General features: G+C 47.8%; 1 protein-coding gene across 3 annotated transcripts in view; it reads right to left on the bottom strand.

Moving 5' to 3' along the window:
• Positions 1–44: 44 nt before the first annotated feature.
• The window catches only part of XPNPEP3 (X-prolyl aminopeptidase 3), a 45453-nt gene continuing 31871 nt past the window's right edge, over positions 45–13626 (bottom strand). For 2 of the 3 annotated variants that reach the window (XM_037513491.2, XM_037513493.2), the window contains 6 exons: positions 11578–11640; positions 10377–10490; positions 8162–8247; positions 5463–5640; positions 4407–4527; positions 45–3266 (listed from right to left, as the gene is read on the bottom strand). In XM_037513491.2, the coding sequence (XP_037369388.1) occupies positions 3100–3266; positions 4407–4527; positions 5463–5640; positions 8162–8247; positions 10377–10490; positions 11578–11640 (729 nt within the window). In that variant the 3' untranslated portion in view covers positions 45–3099. The remainder of the gene's footprint in view (positions 3267–4406; positions 4528–5462; positions 5641–8161; positions 8248–10376; positions 10491–11577; positions 11641–13626) is intronic. The other variant, XM_037513492.2, reaches the window with a different exon arrangement.

Raw genomic sequence — 13626 nt, forward strand, 5'->3', positions numbered from 1 at the left:
AAATAAATGATTCTTATAAAAAATATACACATCTCATACACCTTTACATTGTTTTGTAGTTTATTTTTAAAATGACAGTAACAAATGTTTTTCCCTCATTGGGGAATGACATGGATTTTTGGGGGTAGGTTCTTAAAAAGTAACAGCATTTTGTCCAAATTTGAACATAAATAATTGCACAAATGTCATATAAAGCGTTAAGAAATGCTAACAAAGACTGCAGTTCTCAGATCTTTGAGAAGCACACCCAGGAGGCCTCGGTATCAGTGGGGACCCCTGCTCCCAATGACTCTGACGCTCACCCCAAGCCGCTCAGTGACACGCAGGCGCAGGCCTGAGCTGTGGGGGCTGCGTGCTTAACGACAATGGACTTTGCTCTCACGTTAGGCTTTAATGCTGCCTTCACCTTCTCACTACGGACTGTACTTGAAGTGTACCTGTGCAGACTTGAGACTCAGCGCTATCAGTTTACGCTCTGGGCTACAGAGCCTACCTTAGGATACTAAAAAATAATAATAAAATAAAATAACAACACCATAAAATCTCTTCTGAGCAGGGGCCTCTATGCCCCACCATCCTGGGCCTGTTTCTAACACACAGCACACATGCCACTGAGTCACACTGTCCTCTACCACACACCGGCTTGGAGGGGGTGCAGGCAGAAGGGTCTCACTCAAATTTAAACTCTGCATTGTTTGTGGCAGTTGTCACAATACTGTGTCACAACGGACTGAGCTTCACTCGTGACTCTGGACGGGGCAGGCTCTCAGGCCTCCTATTTGGCATCTTTCTATTACAGAGAAAGCTGAAGAAATGTGTCACTCATGCATGTTTGGAAAAAAGGGAACAAAGCCCAGTCAGTCCTCCAGTCACTGTGGGACGTGCCTTCCCCACCTGGAGATCAGGGTCCCAGGAGGAGGAGAGTTTTTCCTCCAGGATTTCTATTCCTCTGATCACGGGGAAAAAATTCATGTAGTAACACATGAAAGTATGCTTCCTTCACGCAGATGCTGTCATCAACGGTTTGACTACACCTATTTGATTGAGGGAGAAGAATTCCGGTGTAACATTGGAGGCTTTTTTAAAGTGAAGGTTGTCACAAGAGAGCCTGGACATCTATGAAGAAGTTATGAGACTTAGACACAGAGGGGAAAGTGGGGCCTGTCTGTGCCTGCCAGAGAGCAAGAGTCCAGCACTGCGTGCAGTTATTCACTCAACAAACCCTCTACACCAGACTGCTCCTCACACATTGCTCTGAGCCGTTGAAGTTGTCTGTGATGCTTCTTATAGTGAATTCAAGTGCTTAGCTGCTGCTGTGATGAACGTGGAGCTCCAAGGACAGACAACATTCCATGCGTGGGTCAGGACTGCAGAACCCACAGCAGCCGCTCTGAGCGCCACAAGCAACAAGCACGCACTTGGCTGGCGCCGGCCCAGGACCGTTGCTGGCGGATGGCGGGCCGCTGCTTTGAGGGTCACCGAGACTTGTGGCTAGAAAGCTGGAAAAATGACTCATAGGAAGAAAAGGAAATTCCTTATTCAGGACTGTAAGGGAACAAAGGAAACTACACTCACTCCAAGGAAAAGGGTTTTGGGGCCACAGTGGCCCAGAGAGGGAGAAGTCGGAGTTGGGGGTTTGCTTTCAGTCCCCTTCTTTTAGCGCAGGGCAAAGGAGAGCAAGGGAGGGCAGGCGGGCAGCGACAGTGACTCCAGCCCTGCGTGCCCGCAGCTGCCTAGGGGTCAGCAATGCCAGTGTGTGTGGGCGCCACGGGCCCTGCAGTTGACGACACTCTCCTTGCTCGGGATGGAGTCACTGCCTGTCTGCTTCACGTTCTGTATCTTGGTTTTTCCTGATAAGATGGGCAAGCCTTCGGCAGGTAACCCCCCGGCCCCTGCCCTGGTGAAATCACTTTCCTAAACCGCATGAATTCATGCTCTACAATCGGCGGGTTTGTACACCGAGGGCTGCTCTCCAGGCTTCAAGGTGGAGGCCCTACACTCCTCCCTGCTGCTCCTAAGTCCCGCCCGCAGCGGTCCCACAGCCCTTCACACCGCACACCCCGTCGCTGCGTAGGGGCGCCCAAAGCGGTGCTGAGGGAAACACAACTCTCCACCACTGGCCTTTCCGTGCTACAGTCAGAGAAAGGAAAGAATCATAGCTCGTGTCCCAGCACTTGGCGGGCTCCAGTTTGCGGATCAGCACTAGAGGAAATCAGGGAATGGCCACAGGTGTCTCTGAATACCGCGGCCATTCCTCTAACTCCCACTGGTAAGAGTGGCTCTGCCCCTGGCAGGGAGCAGCTGCAGGGTATCTAGGAGGGTCAGTGCTGCCGAAGCCGTAAGGCAAGCAAGGGTGTCTGCAAGAGGAACGCCTGTAGCTGAGGATGGAGGGATGGAGGTCTGGGCCTGCAGTGAACATATACAAGTTTCTTCCTCTTCCATTTCCTTCCTTGTCAAGAATCTAAATCCCTCCCAGGCTCCGGTCAACCAAAAAGCAAGAAAGGCTCAAAACCGTTCTGTCTGACACTGCTGGAATCTGGGCCAGGTTGGATGTAGAGGGGCAGGGCCCCAGCGCCCAAGGGCGCACGCGCTGCAGCGGAAGCAGGGTCTGGCGCTTGAAGGCAGGCATTCGGGAAGACCAGTGTCGGGGCCCCCCGTCACCAACAGGGGGAGTCAGTGTAGGCTCAAAGTGTAAGCACCCTGCGGACAGGGTAGGAGGTGGATCTAAGTGAAAGAGCAGAAAGGGAAAGACGTGGACAGGAGAAAATCTTCCGCCCCTTTACATGTGTCACGTGGAATGCATGGACATTTGTAACCAAGATCTTTCTTTACATTTAAAAAGTAAACTTGCCTGGATCATTAAGTCTACAGAATGAATGCTGCTAAAGTTGCTGTAACCCGAAGTTCAAAAATTCAATTCTTCAAATTTCTAGCTACTTAAAAAAAAGACCACACACACAAGTGCACACACTCCTGGAGCTGCACGCTCCCAAGTGCAGCCGTGCAGAAACGCACACACACTCACACGTTTGGACACACATGTGCACAGGTGACAGCGGGCACCCCCTAGAACCCGGGGTGCGCGCACTGCAGTGGGGGTCAAGATGCCCGGCTGCATATCTGTTCGATGTCATTCATCTCTTTGGGGCAATCTGCAGAAAGGATGAGAGGTGAGTCCTCAGTCACCACGACATCGTCCTCAATGCGTACGCCCAGGCCACGAAACCTCTCTGGGGCTTCTCTGTCGTCCTCTGGGATGTAAATGCCTGAGAAGCAGAAAGAAGAATGTGGTGTTCACAAATGGCAGTGACTGGAGATGTGGAGGCGTGTGTTAACCGTTCTGCTGCACTTCATGTGTACATGTGGAATCTTGAAGAGCTACAGAAATGAAAGCATATCAGACGGTCGGGACATAGTAGTCAACAGACATTGCTCTCCGTCCCGAAACTGTTATTACAGCTAACGTACATATAAGACCAAACCCCACGCCATGGCGGCAGCGCCGACCAGGGTTTGGCATGTTCCATGGCTCCAGCAGGCTGCTCAGGCTCTGGAACACTAAGTGTGTCGGTGCAGGCCGGAAGGCAGCAAGTGCATAAACACGTTCTTTCCCTGCCCAAGAGCCCCCCGGAAAAGGGGAACTTTAATAGAATATAGACATAAGGTATTTTAAAATATACATTTAACATACTAGCCTGAACCAGAAGCTGGAGAAATACACCAAAAAATCCTCTCAAATAAGTAAAAAAATGTAACCGATGAACATATGTAAAGTTAAGTCAGAAGGTGGACTTTAACGAGCATTTGGAAAATTCTAAGAGCCCAAGGGACCCTTTCAAATCACGAAGTCAGATGATTGTCAACTTCCTCCACTCCACTCACAGATTCTGCTGTGATAAAAAGAAATGATCAGCCAAGGACAGTGAAAATGTAGTGAAAGTCTAAGGAAGCCCCAGCACCGCCTCAACGGGACTGCACGGTGTGAGGCGAGAGCAGGCGTGCCCAGCCCGCAGTGGGAGAGCTTGCCGAAGAGAGTCTGGATGCCTCTGCAGGGGGCGGGGGTGGGCGGGGGCCTCGAAAGCGTGGGCCCCCCCAGAACTCAGGGAGGGCTAGTATAAATGGGCCCTGGTAAAGGTGGGGTTAAAACGAGATTTATTTCTTAATATCCACTTATAGAAAGTAGTCCCCATCTGTTGTTTATTGGAGAAGTCAAATTAAACAAATTGTGTGAAGTTAAATAAGAAAGCTCAAGAAAAATTCTAAAATAAAAGTTCCCTTCTACACTGAGGAGATTTGTTTTCCTGTCTGTCCTAGTTTAATTACGTTGGTTCAGGTGTCGATGTCTCCCTTTCCTCCCGACACCCTATTAGGTGTGCTGACAGCAGAGCCTGCCAACACTCCCCTACCTGGCTCCACAGTGACGACCATGCCGGCCTGCAGCGGGAGGGAACGCGGCATGTCTGGGGTGTCGTGGACATCCATTCCGAGGTAATGGCCAACGTGATGCGGGCAGTACTTTCGAGCAGCCTGGAACAGAAAATGACCAGTGTTAGCAGAGCAAGAGCCCTTAAGAGGAGAGTCGGCACATGTGAAGCAGGGGACGAGTGCCCATCTCCCCATGGGTGGTGATGCTGCAGAGGCCTGATAAACCGCCCCCTCCTGTGCGTGGTGCTGCCAAGGGCATCCTGACTGACGTGCATTTTCACCCTCCTGTTCGATGCACTTACATTGGCTGACGGGAAACCCCAGTAATGACTTCAGCAAGTGAAAATCTCTGTTCTTGGGCAGGGAGGACGAGTATGTTAGAAGAGTTTTATTTTCAATGTCCACACTCTCAGGAAGCCGACTCTGGGGACCCCAAACATCTTACAGCAGCAACATCAGATTATAGCAATTACTAGGCACTTACTGGCTCGGATATTTCTGGTTATTAAATGTCTTACCCTGAGGAGGAATTTATAGCTTTGTTCCTAGAGATAAAAGAAACCCTGGCAGCGTGAACTTAATGGCCTGTCTGGCTGGACCACCTGGCACCCTGATTTAAAGCTGAGACTGACAGTTTAACTGAAGGCCATCATGTAAAGAAGGGGCCTCGTGAATACCTTGAAAGTCTCAACAGTGTCACTGAAAGAACGGACACCCCTCTCTCCCACCTCGACCTTTTCAAAATTACCACAAAAGGATCTCGAGTTAACTTCTCCTTTTAGTGTCCCTCCCCACCCTGTCTGCATCAGGCTGCCTTTAGGTTTCCCGCGGAGCAGGCTACGCGAGCAATGAGCCAGAATGTGCTGCCATCTTCTGGGGGAAGTCAGTACTGACGCTCTTTGTTTTAATTCAGTCGCTCTAAGTCCCTCCTACAGATGAAAAGTCACAAAGACCCCTGCTCAACGGAATCGGCTTTATATAGGCTGAGACTGCATGGCTAGGTGTCCTGGAGAACTGGGGTCAAGGAGGCGCGGTACCTTGAAGGCATTTTCTTTACTGTTCTTCAGGATCCCCAGCTCCTTGAGCTTCTGCCCCATCAGGGTCAGCATCATGCTGTAGATGTTCTCCAGGCTTGTCCCAGGGGAGCAGAGGGTCAGACAATCTCTCTGGATTTCTAGAACAGCTTCATAGAGTTCTGCCTGAGGTGCTGTGAACCTGGGTGGGGGAAAACCAAAGAACTTCAATCTGGAATAATCTGATATCGCAGGCAGTTTGCTTCTACGTTTAGTCGTGCAAACTCACAGGCGATGACGACGGGCACTGCTGCTGTTGGATCAGAACCAGCATATCATCGCTGCCCTGGCCCCCGTCACACCCCCTGGAGCCTCTGCAGAATGCACATCGACCCTTCGTGATGGGGCAGTAAGTCTCTCCTTCAAGGCTGTCAGGTAGACGTGAGGCCAGAAGATCCACCCAGCCAAGAATGCAACCAAGGGCCAGGCCAGGCTCACCCTTGAGCCTTTCATTGTTTTTTAATCATTAAAAAAACGAAAGTTAGGCAAGCCTAGGGCCCACTTCTAACAGGCAAAGCATATGTCATGGTCAAGTGGGTATTTTGGTTACTAGTATCACTCATTTCTAGGTACCCTTAGAATAGTAATTCCTTTATACCATGGGGGAAAGGAGAAAAATTAAGCAGGGTGGTAGAGGATTTCTATTTTCATATGTTGTTGATGGGAGATTCTGGACTCAGTGTTACAGCTGGAGGGATCCGAAAGTTCTATCAGCTTTTTTTGGTTGGTTGGCCAAAATATGGACCAAAGTAATAGCCTACACTAAATGAATTCAAATGCCAGAGTTGCCTTGTTATACTGGAGAAGGAATTCTGCCTATAACAAGACTATAACAATTTAGTTCATCAGAATGAATTAAATAGGGCCTCCCTGGTGGCACAGGGGTTAAAGACAGCACTATCAAGCTATCACCAGCCACTGCAGCATAAGTTCGATCCCCAATTGGCCAGGGAGCTACCCACATGGCGCAGCAGACCTCCCCTGTCTTGCCTGCTGCTCCCCTCAGCAGTGTATTTCAGTAGATCTGCCTGTTCTGCTCCCCACTCTCTCTGGTGAATCCTCTCACCCCCTGCACCTCTGTGCAGTTCTTGTATACAACCCAGTTCTTGTATGCATAGATAAATAAGTCTTTTTTTTTAAATAATGAATTAAATAAAGCAAAAGTAAACCTTGAGACTATTAAGACCACAGGGAAAGGAGGTAGGTCAGTTGGGTAAAGGGGGTTAGTTGCATGGTGAAGGACAGAACTGGACTTTCGGTGGCAAACTTAATGTGGTAAATACAGATGTTGATGTATAATGATGTACATCTGACACATATAGCTATATAAAAATGTAATATTACACAATAAGAAAATTTTTTTAAAACCCCAAAACAGTAACATTGACTTTTACTTGCGTTTCCAACCTGCTGGCATGTTCTACAAAATTCAGATAGGTCAGAACCCCCAACAGCATCACCCAAGTCCTTAAAATCAATAACTTAATATACCCACATATCTACATACATAATACACCCTACTGGTCTGTCTCTGGAGAAGTCCACCTAATCCAGATCCGAATCACTTATGCTCTAGAACACTGCCATCTCCCTAGGAAGCTTCCTCATGTCTGTTTCTAACCAACAGTGGCTGTTCGGTTATTCGGTTATTGCCTGTTTTAGACACCACAGATACATGGACTCACGCAACATGTCCTCTTCTGTGCCCAGCCTCCGTCAGTGAGCACGATGTCTATTAATTTCCTTGTCATCTGGTATAAGACCTACCAGGCTGACCTTGTAAGTTTCCTGACCCAGACCTGAAATTAGCCCTCATTTTTTAGTGAGAAACTGTATTTCAAGATCATCATACGGGCACCAGTGATGCTTGCTGCTACTAACCTGGTCACAGTTTCTAGTCGCTACAGCAGACATATAAGGGGAAGGGGAAAAAAACAGATAAAGAGAAAAAAACACCCTGACTTCACGTTGCTCTCAGTGGGAAGCAGCTGAAACTGCTGCTCAGTACATTTGATTTCTCGCTGCTGGTATTTCACTGAGCCTCCTCGAGTCTCCACCCAACACAGATTTTAGAATATTTTATATGCAGACTTTGGGGCTCACCTCCTTTGCAGCTCCCTCTCTTCCAGGACTCCCCCTGTCTTTCTTGTTGTTCTACTAGCACCCAACTCTGTCCTCTGACCCCATAAGCTAATAAAGCCGCTCCTACTGCAGCCCAAGCTGTGTGACTGGGGCGTGCCCCAGGCAAAAAGCCCAAACCATTTACCTCTTACCAGCTAGCGTTTTCCTTTCTGAGACAGACCATCTAGCTCCCTTTTTGCCTTCACATACTTATTTTTTTATTATTTTGTCCAGATTTTATAATTATTACTGGTGGTGGTTCAATCTGACCAAACTATTCTACCATAATGTAACAGTTATATCATCAGAAAATAAAAACTTTAAGTGTATTGAAACATGTGGGTGTGCTAAGTAGTTGCTTCTAGGTGCCGAATCCTGATAGGATTAACAAAAGTCTTAGTAAATAATGAGAAATTTTGCAAAGGCAATAACCTGAGCTAGAGGGGACCTGGAGATAACTTTAGTCACTTATGTCAAATATCTCCATATTCCCATTGATATTCCTATGTAGCAGCAGGAGATGTTACCTGTGGAAGGCTTACCTGCCGTTGACAGGCCAGGTGCGGGTGATGTCACTCACATAGCAAGAAAACTCACAGCCTCCATCAAGCAGCACCATTTCCCCATCCTGGAACAGAGGCCAAATGAGGTAGCCTGATTATAAGCTGCTTCTAATCTAAGCTGGTGCCTTTCATTAAGAAAAGGAAAAAGTGGGCCTCCACTGGTGGCGCAGTGGTTGAGCGCTGGGTTGCGAGGCTGCCCGCAGCCTCTGCATGGCCAGTTCAATCCCTGGCCACTGGCGAGGGTCCCACAAAAAAAAAAGAAAAGGAAAAAGTTCTGGCTTAAAGGAGAGGCATCGTCTCTGCCTCCCTCTCAGAAGCAGCAGCATGTAAATCTCTGAGATCCACTCACTCTGGCTCAAGAAGAGCGGAACTGCATAGTGGCCAAGTGTGCTGGCTCGGAACCAGACTGCTTAGGTGTAAGTGTTAGTAGAGCACACATGCTACTATTGCCATTATTAATTAAAAAGAATCTTTCATTAGTTGGTATTCAGGGCCTTACTCAAACAATTCTCTTTAGCCACTGTAAAGTCTCACTTCTCCTTTTGCTCCTATTAACGTACATGTGGGGAAAGAAAAAAAAAAAACCTTGGAATGAAAAAAAAAACTGTGGCTGTATCTTTTTTTTTTTTTATAGAGGCATGTTTATTTATTTCTTTGTTTGTTTGTTTATACATGCACTGGGTACAGTCAGAAGGCGGGAGGGTGAGAGAATTCACCAGAGCCAGAGCGGGGAGCAGAGCAGGCAGAAGGACCTAGGTACACTGCTGAGGGGAGCAGCGGGCGGCAGGAGAGGTCTGCGCGCCATGTGGGACCCTCCTCTGGTGGCCGGGAGCAGCCGGGGATTGAACCGGCGCCGCAGAGGCCGCGGGCAGCTTCGCAACCCAGCTCTCAACCGCTGCGTGTGGCTGTATCTTTATTGCTTGTCATAGTACACTGAAATCATCTGTGCTCTTGAAGTCATATTTACATAAGCACAGAACTTGGCACACAATATAACAATGATCACATGAATACATTCCAAGTACCTGCAACTTAAAGAATGGATGTGGTTTGGGTTTCTGGCAAAATGATAGACTAAATTTCCTGCTAGTAAATAACTAAATACTCTATAAAAACAGACTTTATACTTTATCCTGTGTAAAAATAGACATTATTACATAATGTGAGAGACATCTCAAAGATGGTTTCTCTCCTGAATAAAAACAGACCAGAACTGAAACTAGAGCTGGGGGTAGTGATAAGATGTTACACTACACCGGGCAGGATGCACTGCCCTGAGGTCCTGTAGCAAAGCGGGAAAAATGAACCAGAGATTCCTACTTTAATTCAAAATGTTCATAAGGGAGAAAATGGCCCTAGGTCACTAGGACTCGACTGGCTAAAAACATGCAAATAACATTTGCAGGAAATTTCCCCCAAATCTGGGTCTGCATGAGTTCCAAAAAGGAACATCCAGTAAATATGAACTACCAACTGCACACAAAGCGGGAGGTCACTGTGGGCATCAGCAGGAAGACAAACTCCAAATTTAGACCTTACAAGATTCAGAAAATGGATTTATCACATATAAAACGTTTGTAAAGGGCTCTTTAAATGTTTACATAAAAAAGTGGACGTGCAAAGATGAACGGACAATAAGAGACAATCCAAAAAACTACAAAGATTTGAAAAGAAAAAAATGGATCTAAAAAACCCTCTGGGGCCTCCCCGGTGGCGCAGCGGTTGAGCGCTGGGTTGCGAAGCTGCCCGCGGCCTCTGCGGCGCCGGTTCGATCCCTGGCTGCTCCCCGGCCACCAGAGGAGGGTCCCACATGGCGCGCAGACCCCTCCTGCCGCCCGCTGCTCCCCTCAGCAGTGTACTTCGGTCCTTCTGCCTGCTCTGCTCCCCGCTCTGGCTCTGGTGAATTCTCTCACCCTCCCGCGCTTCTGACTGTACCCAGTGCATGTATAAACAAAAAACAAACAAACAAACCAGCAAACAAATAAATAAAGCATGCCTCTATAAAAAAAAAAAAAAAAAAAAAAAAAAAAAAAAACCCTCTGATTCCACTGGTTCTCGCCTCTCAGGGCCAAGAGAGGACACGTCTGGGAAAGCACTTCACGGATCAAGCTTCCTAAACAAACGCAGCTGTGCCCAGCCTTCTGCGGGGGCATCTTGGACCCAGAGGGCACTGCACTGGAGGGCATTTGTGTACCTTGATGAGCTGATTGTTCTTCACATAGTGCAAGGTGTTCGACCGATTACCTCCAGCGACCACAGGTGGGTAGGCCAAGATGTCTGCGCCACGCGCCCGGCACTCAAACTCAAACTGAAACACGACAGCAAAGTGTGAGTGGAGAGGGGCTGACCTAGGCCTACCTGCCAGCCCAGGCTCCATGCAAGTGCTGCTCCTTGGTCATAATCGGAAAACTGTTCATTGAAATCTAACCGAGTTTTATGTGGTGACTTAAGTCCCTTTCTCTTCTCTCACCCCAGTCCTGTCTTTCAACCTTTTTCTTAGAGCTGCTCTCGCCTTCGGTGTGCTCTCCAAATTCCCTATGACTTTTAAAAAGATTTGTTTATTCATGCATAGAAGAACTGGGGTGTAGGCCAGAGGTGTGGGGGGCAGTGGTAAGAGGGTTCACCAGAGACAGAGTAGGGAGCAGAACAGGCAGATCCACTGAAATATACGGGGAGCAGCGAGTGGGACAGGAGAGGTCTGTGCACCATGTGGGTCAGCTCCCTGACAGGAGATCGAACTCATGCAGCAGTGCTGGCAGTAGCTTGATAGCACTGAGACAACCCCTGCACCACCAGGGAGGACCCTATGATTTTTCCTATGACTTTTAAGTTAAATCCAGAAGAGGACACAGAAGGCCTGGAAATGAGGCTGAGGACAGACAGTCATGTACAGCTAGTTTGCTTCTCCTTATTTAGATAAAAGGAGTAGGGACCTTGCTTGCACTTTTAACAACAGCTCTAAATTACTAATTTCAACCTTGCAAAAAATTGCTGCAAACCTACATGCTCTGGAATAGTGGAGAAGGATGCCAGACAATGACTGGTAAATTCTACAGATTTCCCTATGTCCCAGGCAGAGCTGGGGGCTGGGCGTGTCTCACGCTGACTCCTACCTGGGAGCCTCTTCCTTACATTTACTACAGCTGCGCGACTCTTCGCACCCGACACATGTGTAAGGCCTCTTTCATCGGGTCTACTTTGCCATTTTCTTCATTTAATTGTAACTCTGCTTATTCTAGACTCATCTAGCAAATTGCCAGTGACATTTAAGAACCAGATCCTCTCCACCAGTATGCTGGTCACTTCCAGGAAAGCCCAAAGGAGGCCATGTGCCAGTCTGTGAGCTTACTTTACAGCTGCCTCCCACAAACTCTTTGCACGCATCTGAAGCTCACCTTAGCATAAAGAAAGCCTTCCTCCACAGGAGCTTTGCTGGCAAACATGGTCTCTACAAAAGCCTGCAAAGAGAAGGGGGGATGAGAGAACAGTCTCATTTGAACCACGTTACTTACTCAAACATTCGGCATAGTGGAACTCAAAAGAAAAGCACCCTTCTCCCCAATTTTGTCAACCTGAGGTTGTGACTTTGTGGGCATAACATGGATTTCTGAAGGGAATAAAACTACTTTCAGGACAGTGGAAGAGCCCCAGCCTTCCTACTCAGAATATACACTGTATATTCCGGAAGGAGCTTCATAGAAACAATTTGTCACTAACATAACAAGGATGGATGGGCGTCTATAGTAGGATCTCCCAACTCAGCACTCCTGGCATTTGGGCTAGATAATTTTTTGTTGTGAGGGGCTAGCCCATTCAGTATAGGATGCCAGCACCTGCCCCCGCCATCTGTGATAATCAGATATTGCCAAATAGCCCCTGGGGGACAAGACTGCTCCCCAGTTGAGAGCTGTTGGCCAGTGTGAGTACTTTTATTCTCTGTGATGCTGTGTGTGAACCCCGTGTGGGTGCACCCCATGTGTGTTCCACATTTATAAGCACATATGTTTCTAATTCACCACTGTACTGTTTCCGAAAGGATTTCGATTGGCTTATTTGGACATGTACCACCAGACAGCACACACTTAGCACAGAGTCAAAGAAAAGCATGGCGCAGGGGGTATGGAGCTCACAAAATAACCACCCACAGCATGGTGGCCGTCACCACACTACCACTACTACCTCAGTTTCCCAGGAGCTGACGTGAAGAGGGGAACCCAGCCAGCTAAGCAATTCCCAGGAACTGTGGGAGAAAAACGAACCAGCTGTGACTGCACGGTACTGCAGCTGGAAAGGGGTGTCTCCAGGTTGTCATATCCTGAGCAAATGCAACCTGCAAAGGACTGTTTTAATAACTTTTTCAACACAAGGCAATGACATCATCACAGAGTGCAATCGCGTAACAGCAAGTAGGGTGGTGGGAGGTATCTGCATGGACTGCACCCTTTTTCCTTGATGATCCTCAAATGTTTCCTCCTGACAGGACTGTCCTGACCATCTTAACTGAATTAGCACCTGAACTGCTTCATTTCTCTTCCCAGCATTTAACTTCAGCAGTGATGTGTCTTGATGGTTTCTCTCTCCTCCACTAAAATGGAGACCGAGCACAGGGGCATCCGGAGAGTCTGTTTTGCTTACCCCCGTATCTTCAGAACCTAGAGCAGGCCAGACACTTACTAGTAAGTACTAAGTACTATCTGCCGAATGAATTAGCAATTAAAATGAGAGAAAACATATTTATATGTAGACACAAATGCTGGTAAGTACCCACTTAGCACTACATTTTCAAGTACTTAAGGAAACTTTAAAAAAAGGAAAAAAATGAAAAGTCTCTACTGAGGCTCATTCACTTTAAAGAAGGATTTGTCTTTTCATAAGCTTTTTTCAAGTCCTTAGGGAAGAGTGGACAACCTCTGGAACTGCGGCCATTTTACACGCCATGCAGACCAAATAGGACAGAAGTTCCCCCTGCTTCCTGGGTGGCCAAATGCCCACTCTTCTTGCTTTGCTTCTCTTTGTAGTGGCTGTGCCTCCCAGGGGTCCATTTCTTCACAGGAGTCCAGGGATCTCTGGTCCAATTCCATACCCCCACCCCTCCCATGTGCACAAGGTCCTTCTAGGGGCAGGTTTAATTCATGACTGCTGCTTCTTCTTGGGCGGTCTTGTCATGAGGTATATCCCGCACTCCCAATTAACACCTGACCGTCTCTGCCCTAGGTGCTATTTAAATATGTGTATTTTAATTCTTGAAAAACATAAAATGGATTTTCTCTGCATTTCCCCTTGTGCATCTCATAGAAGATATCGTGAAAGGATGTATTCATGATGCATCTATGGAGAGAAACAGCATTTCAGGGATGATTTCAAGAATGTTTTGTGTGTGTGCGCACGGGGGTGATGTGAGAGCTGGGAGATGGTGCCATTTGGAAAGGAGGGGCAGGGACTCC

The sequence above is a fragment of the Talpa occidentalis genome, unplaced genomic scaffold (assembly GCF_014898055.3).
Source record: "Talpa occidentalis isolate TD23 unplaced genomic scaffold, MPIMG_talOcc4v2.1 talOcc4.16, whole genome shotgun sequence".
NCBI lineage: Eukaryota > Metazoa > Chordata > Mammalia > Eulipotyphla > Talpidae > Talpa > Talpa occidentalis.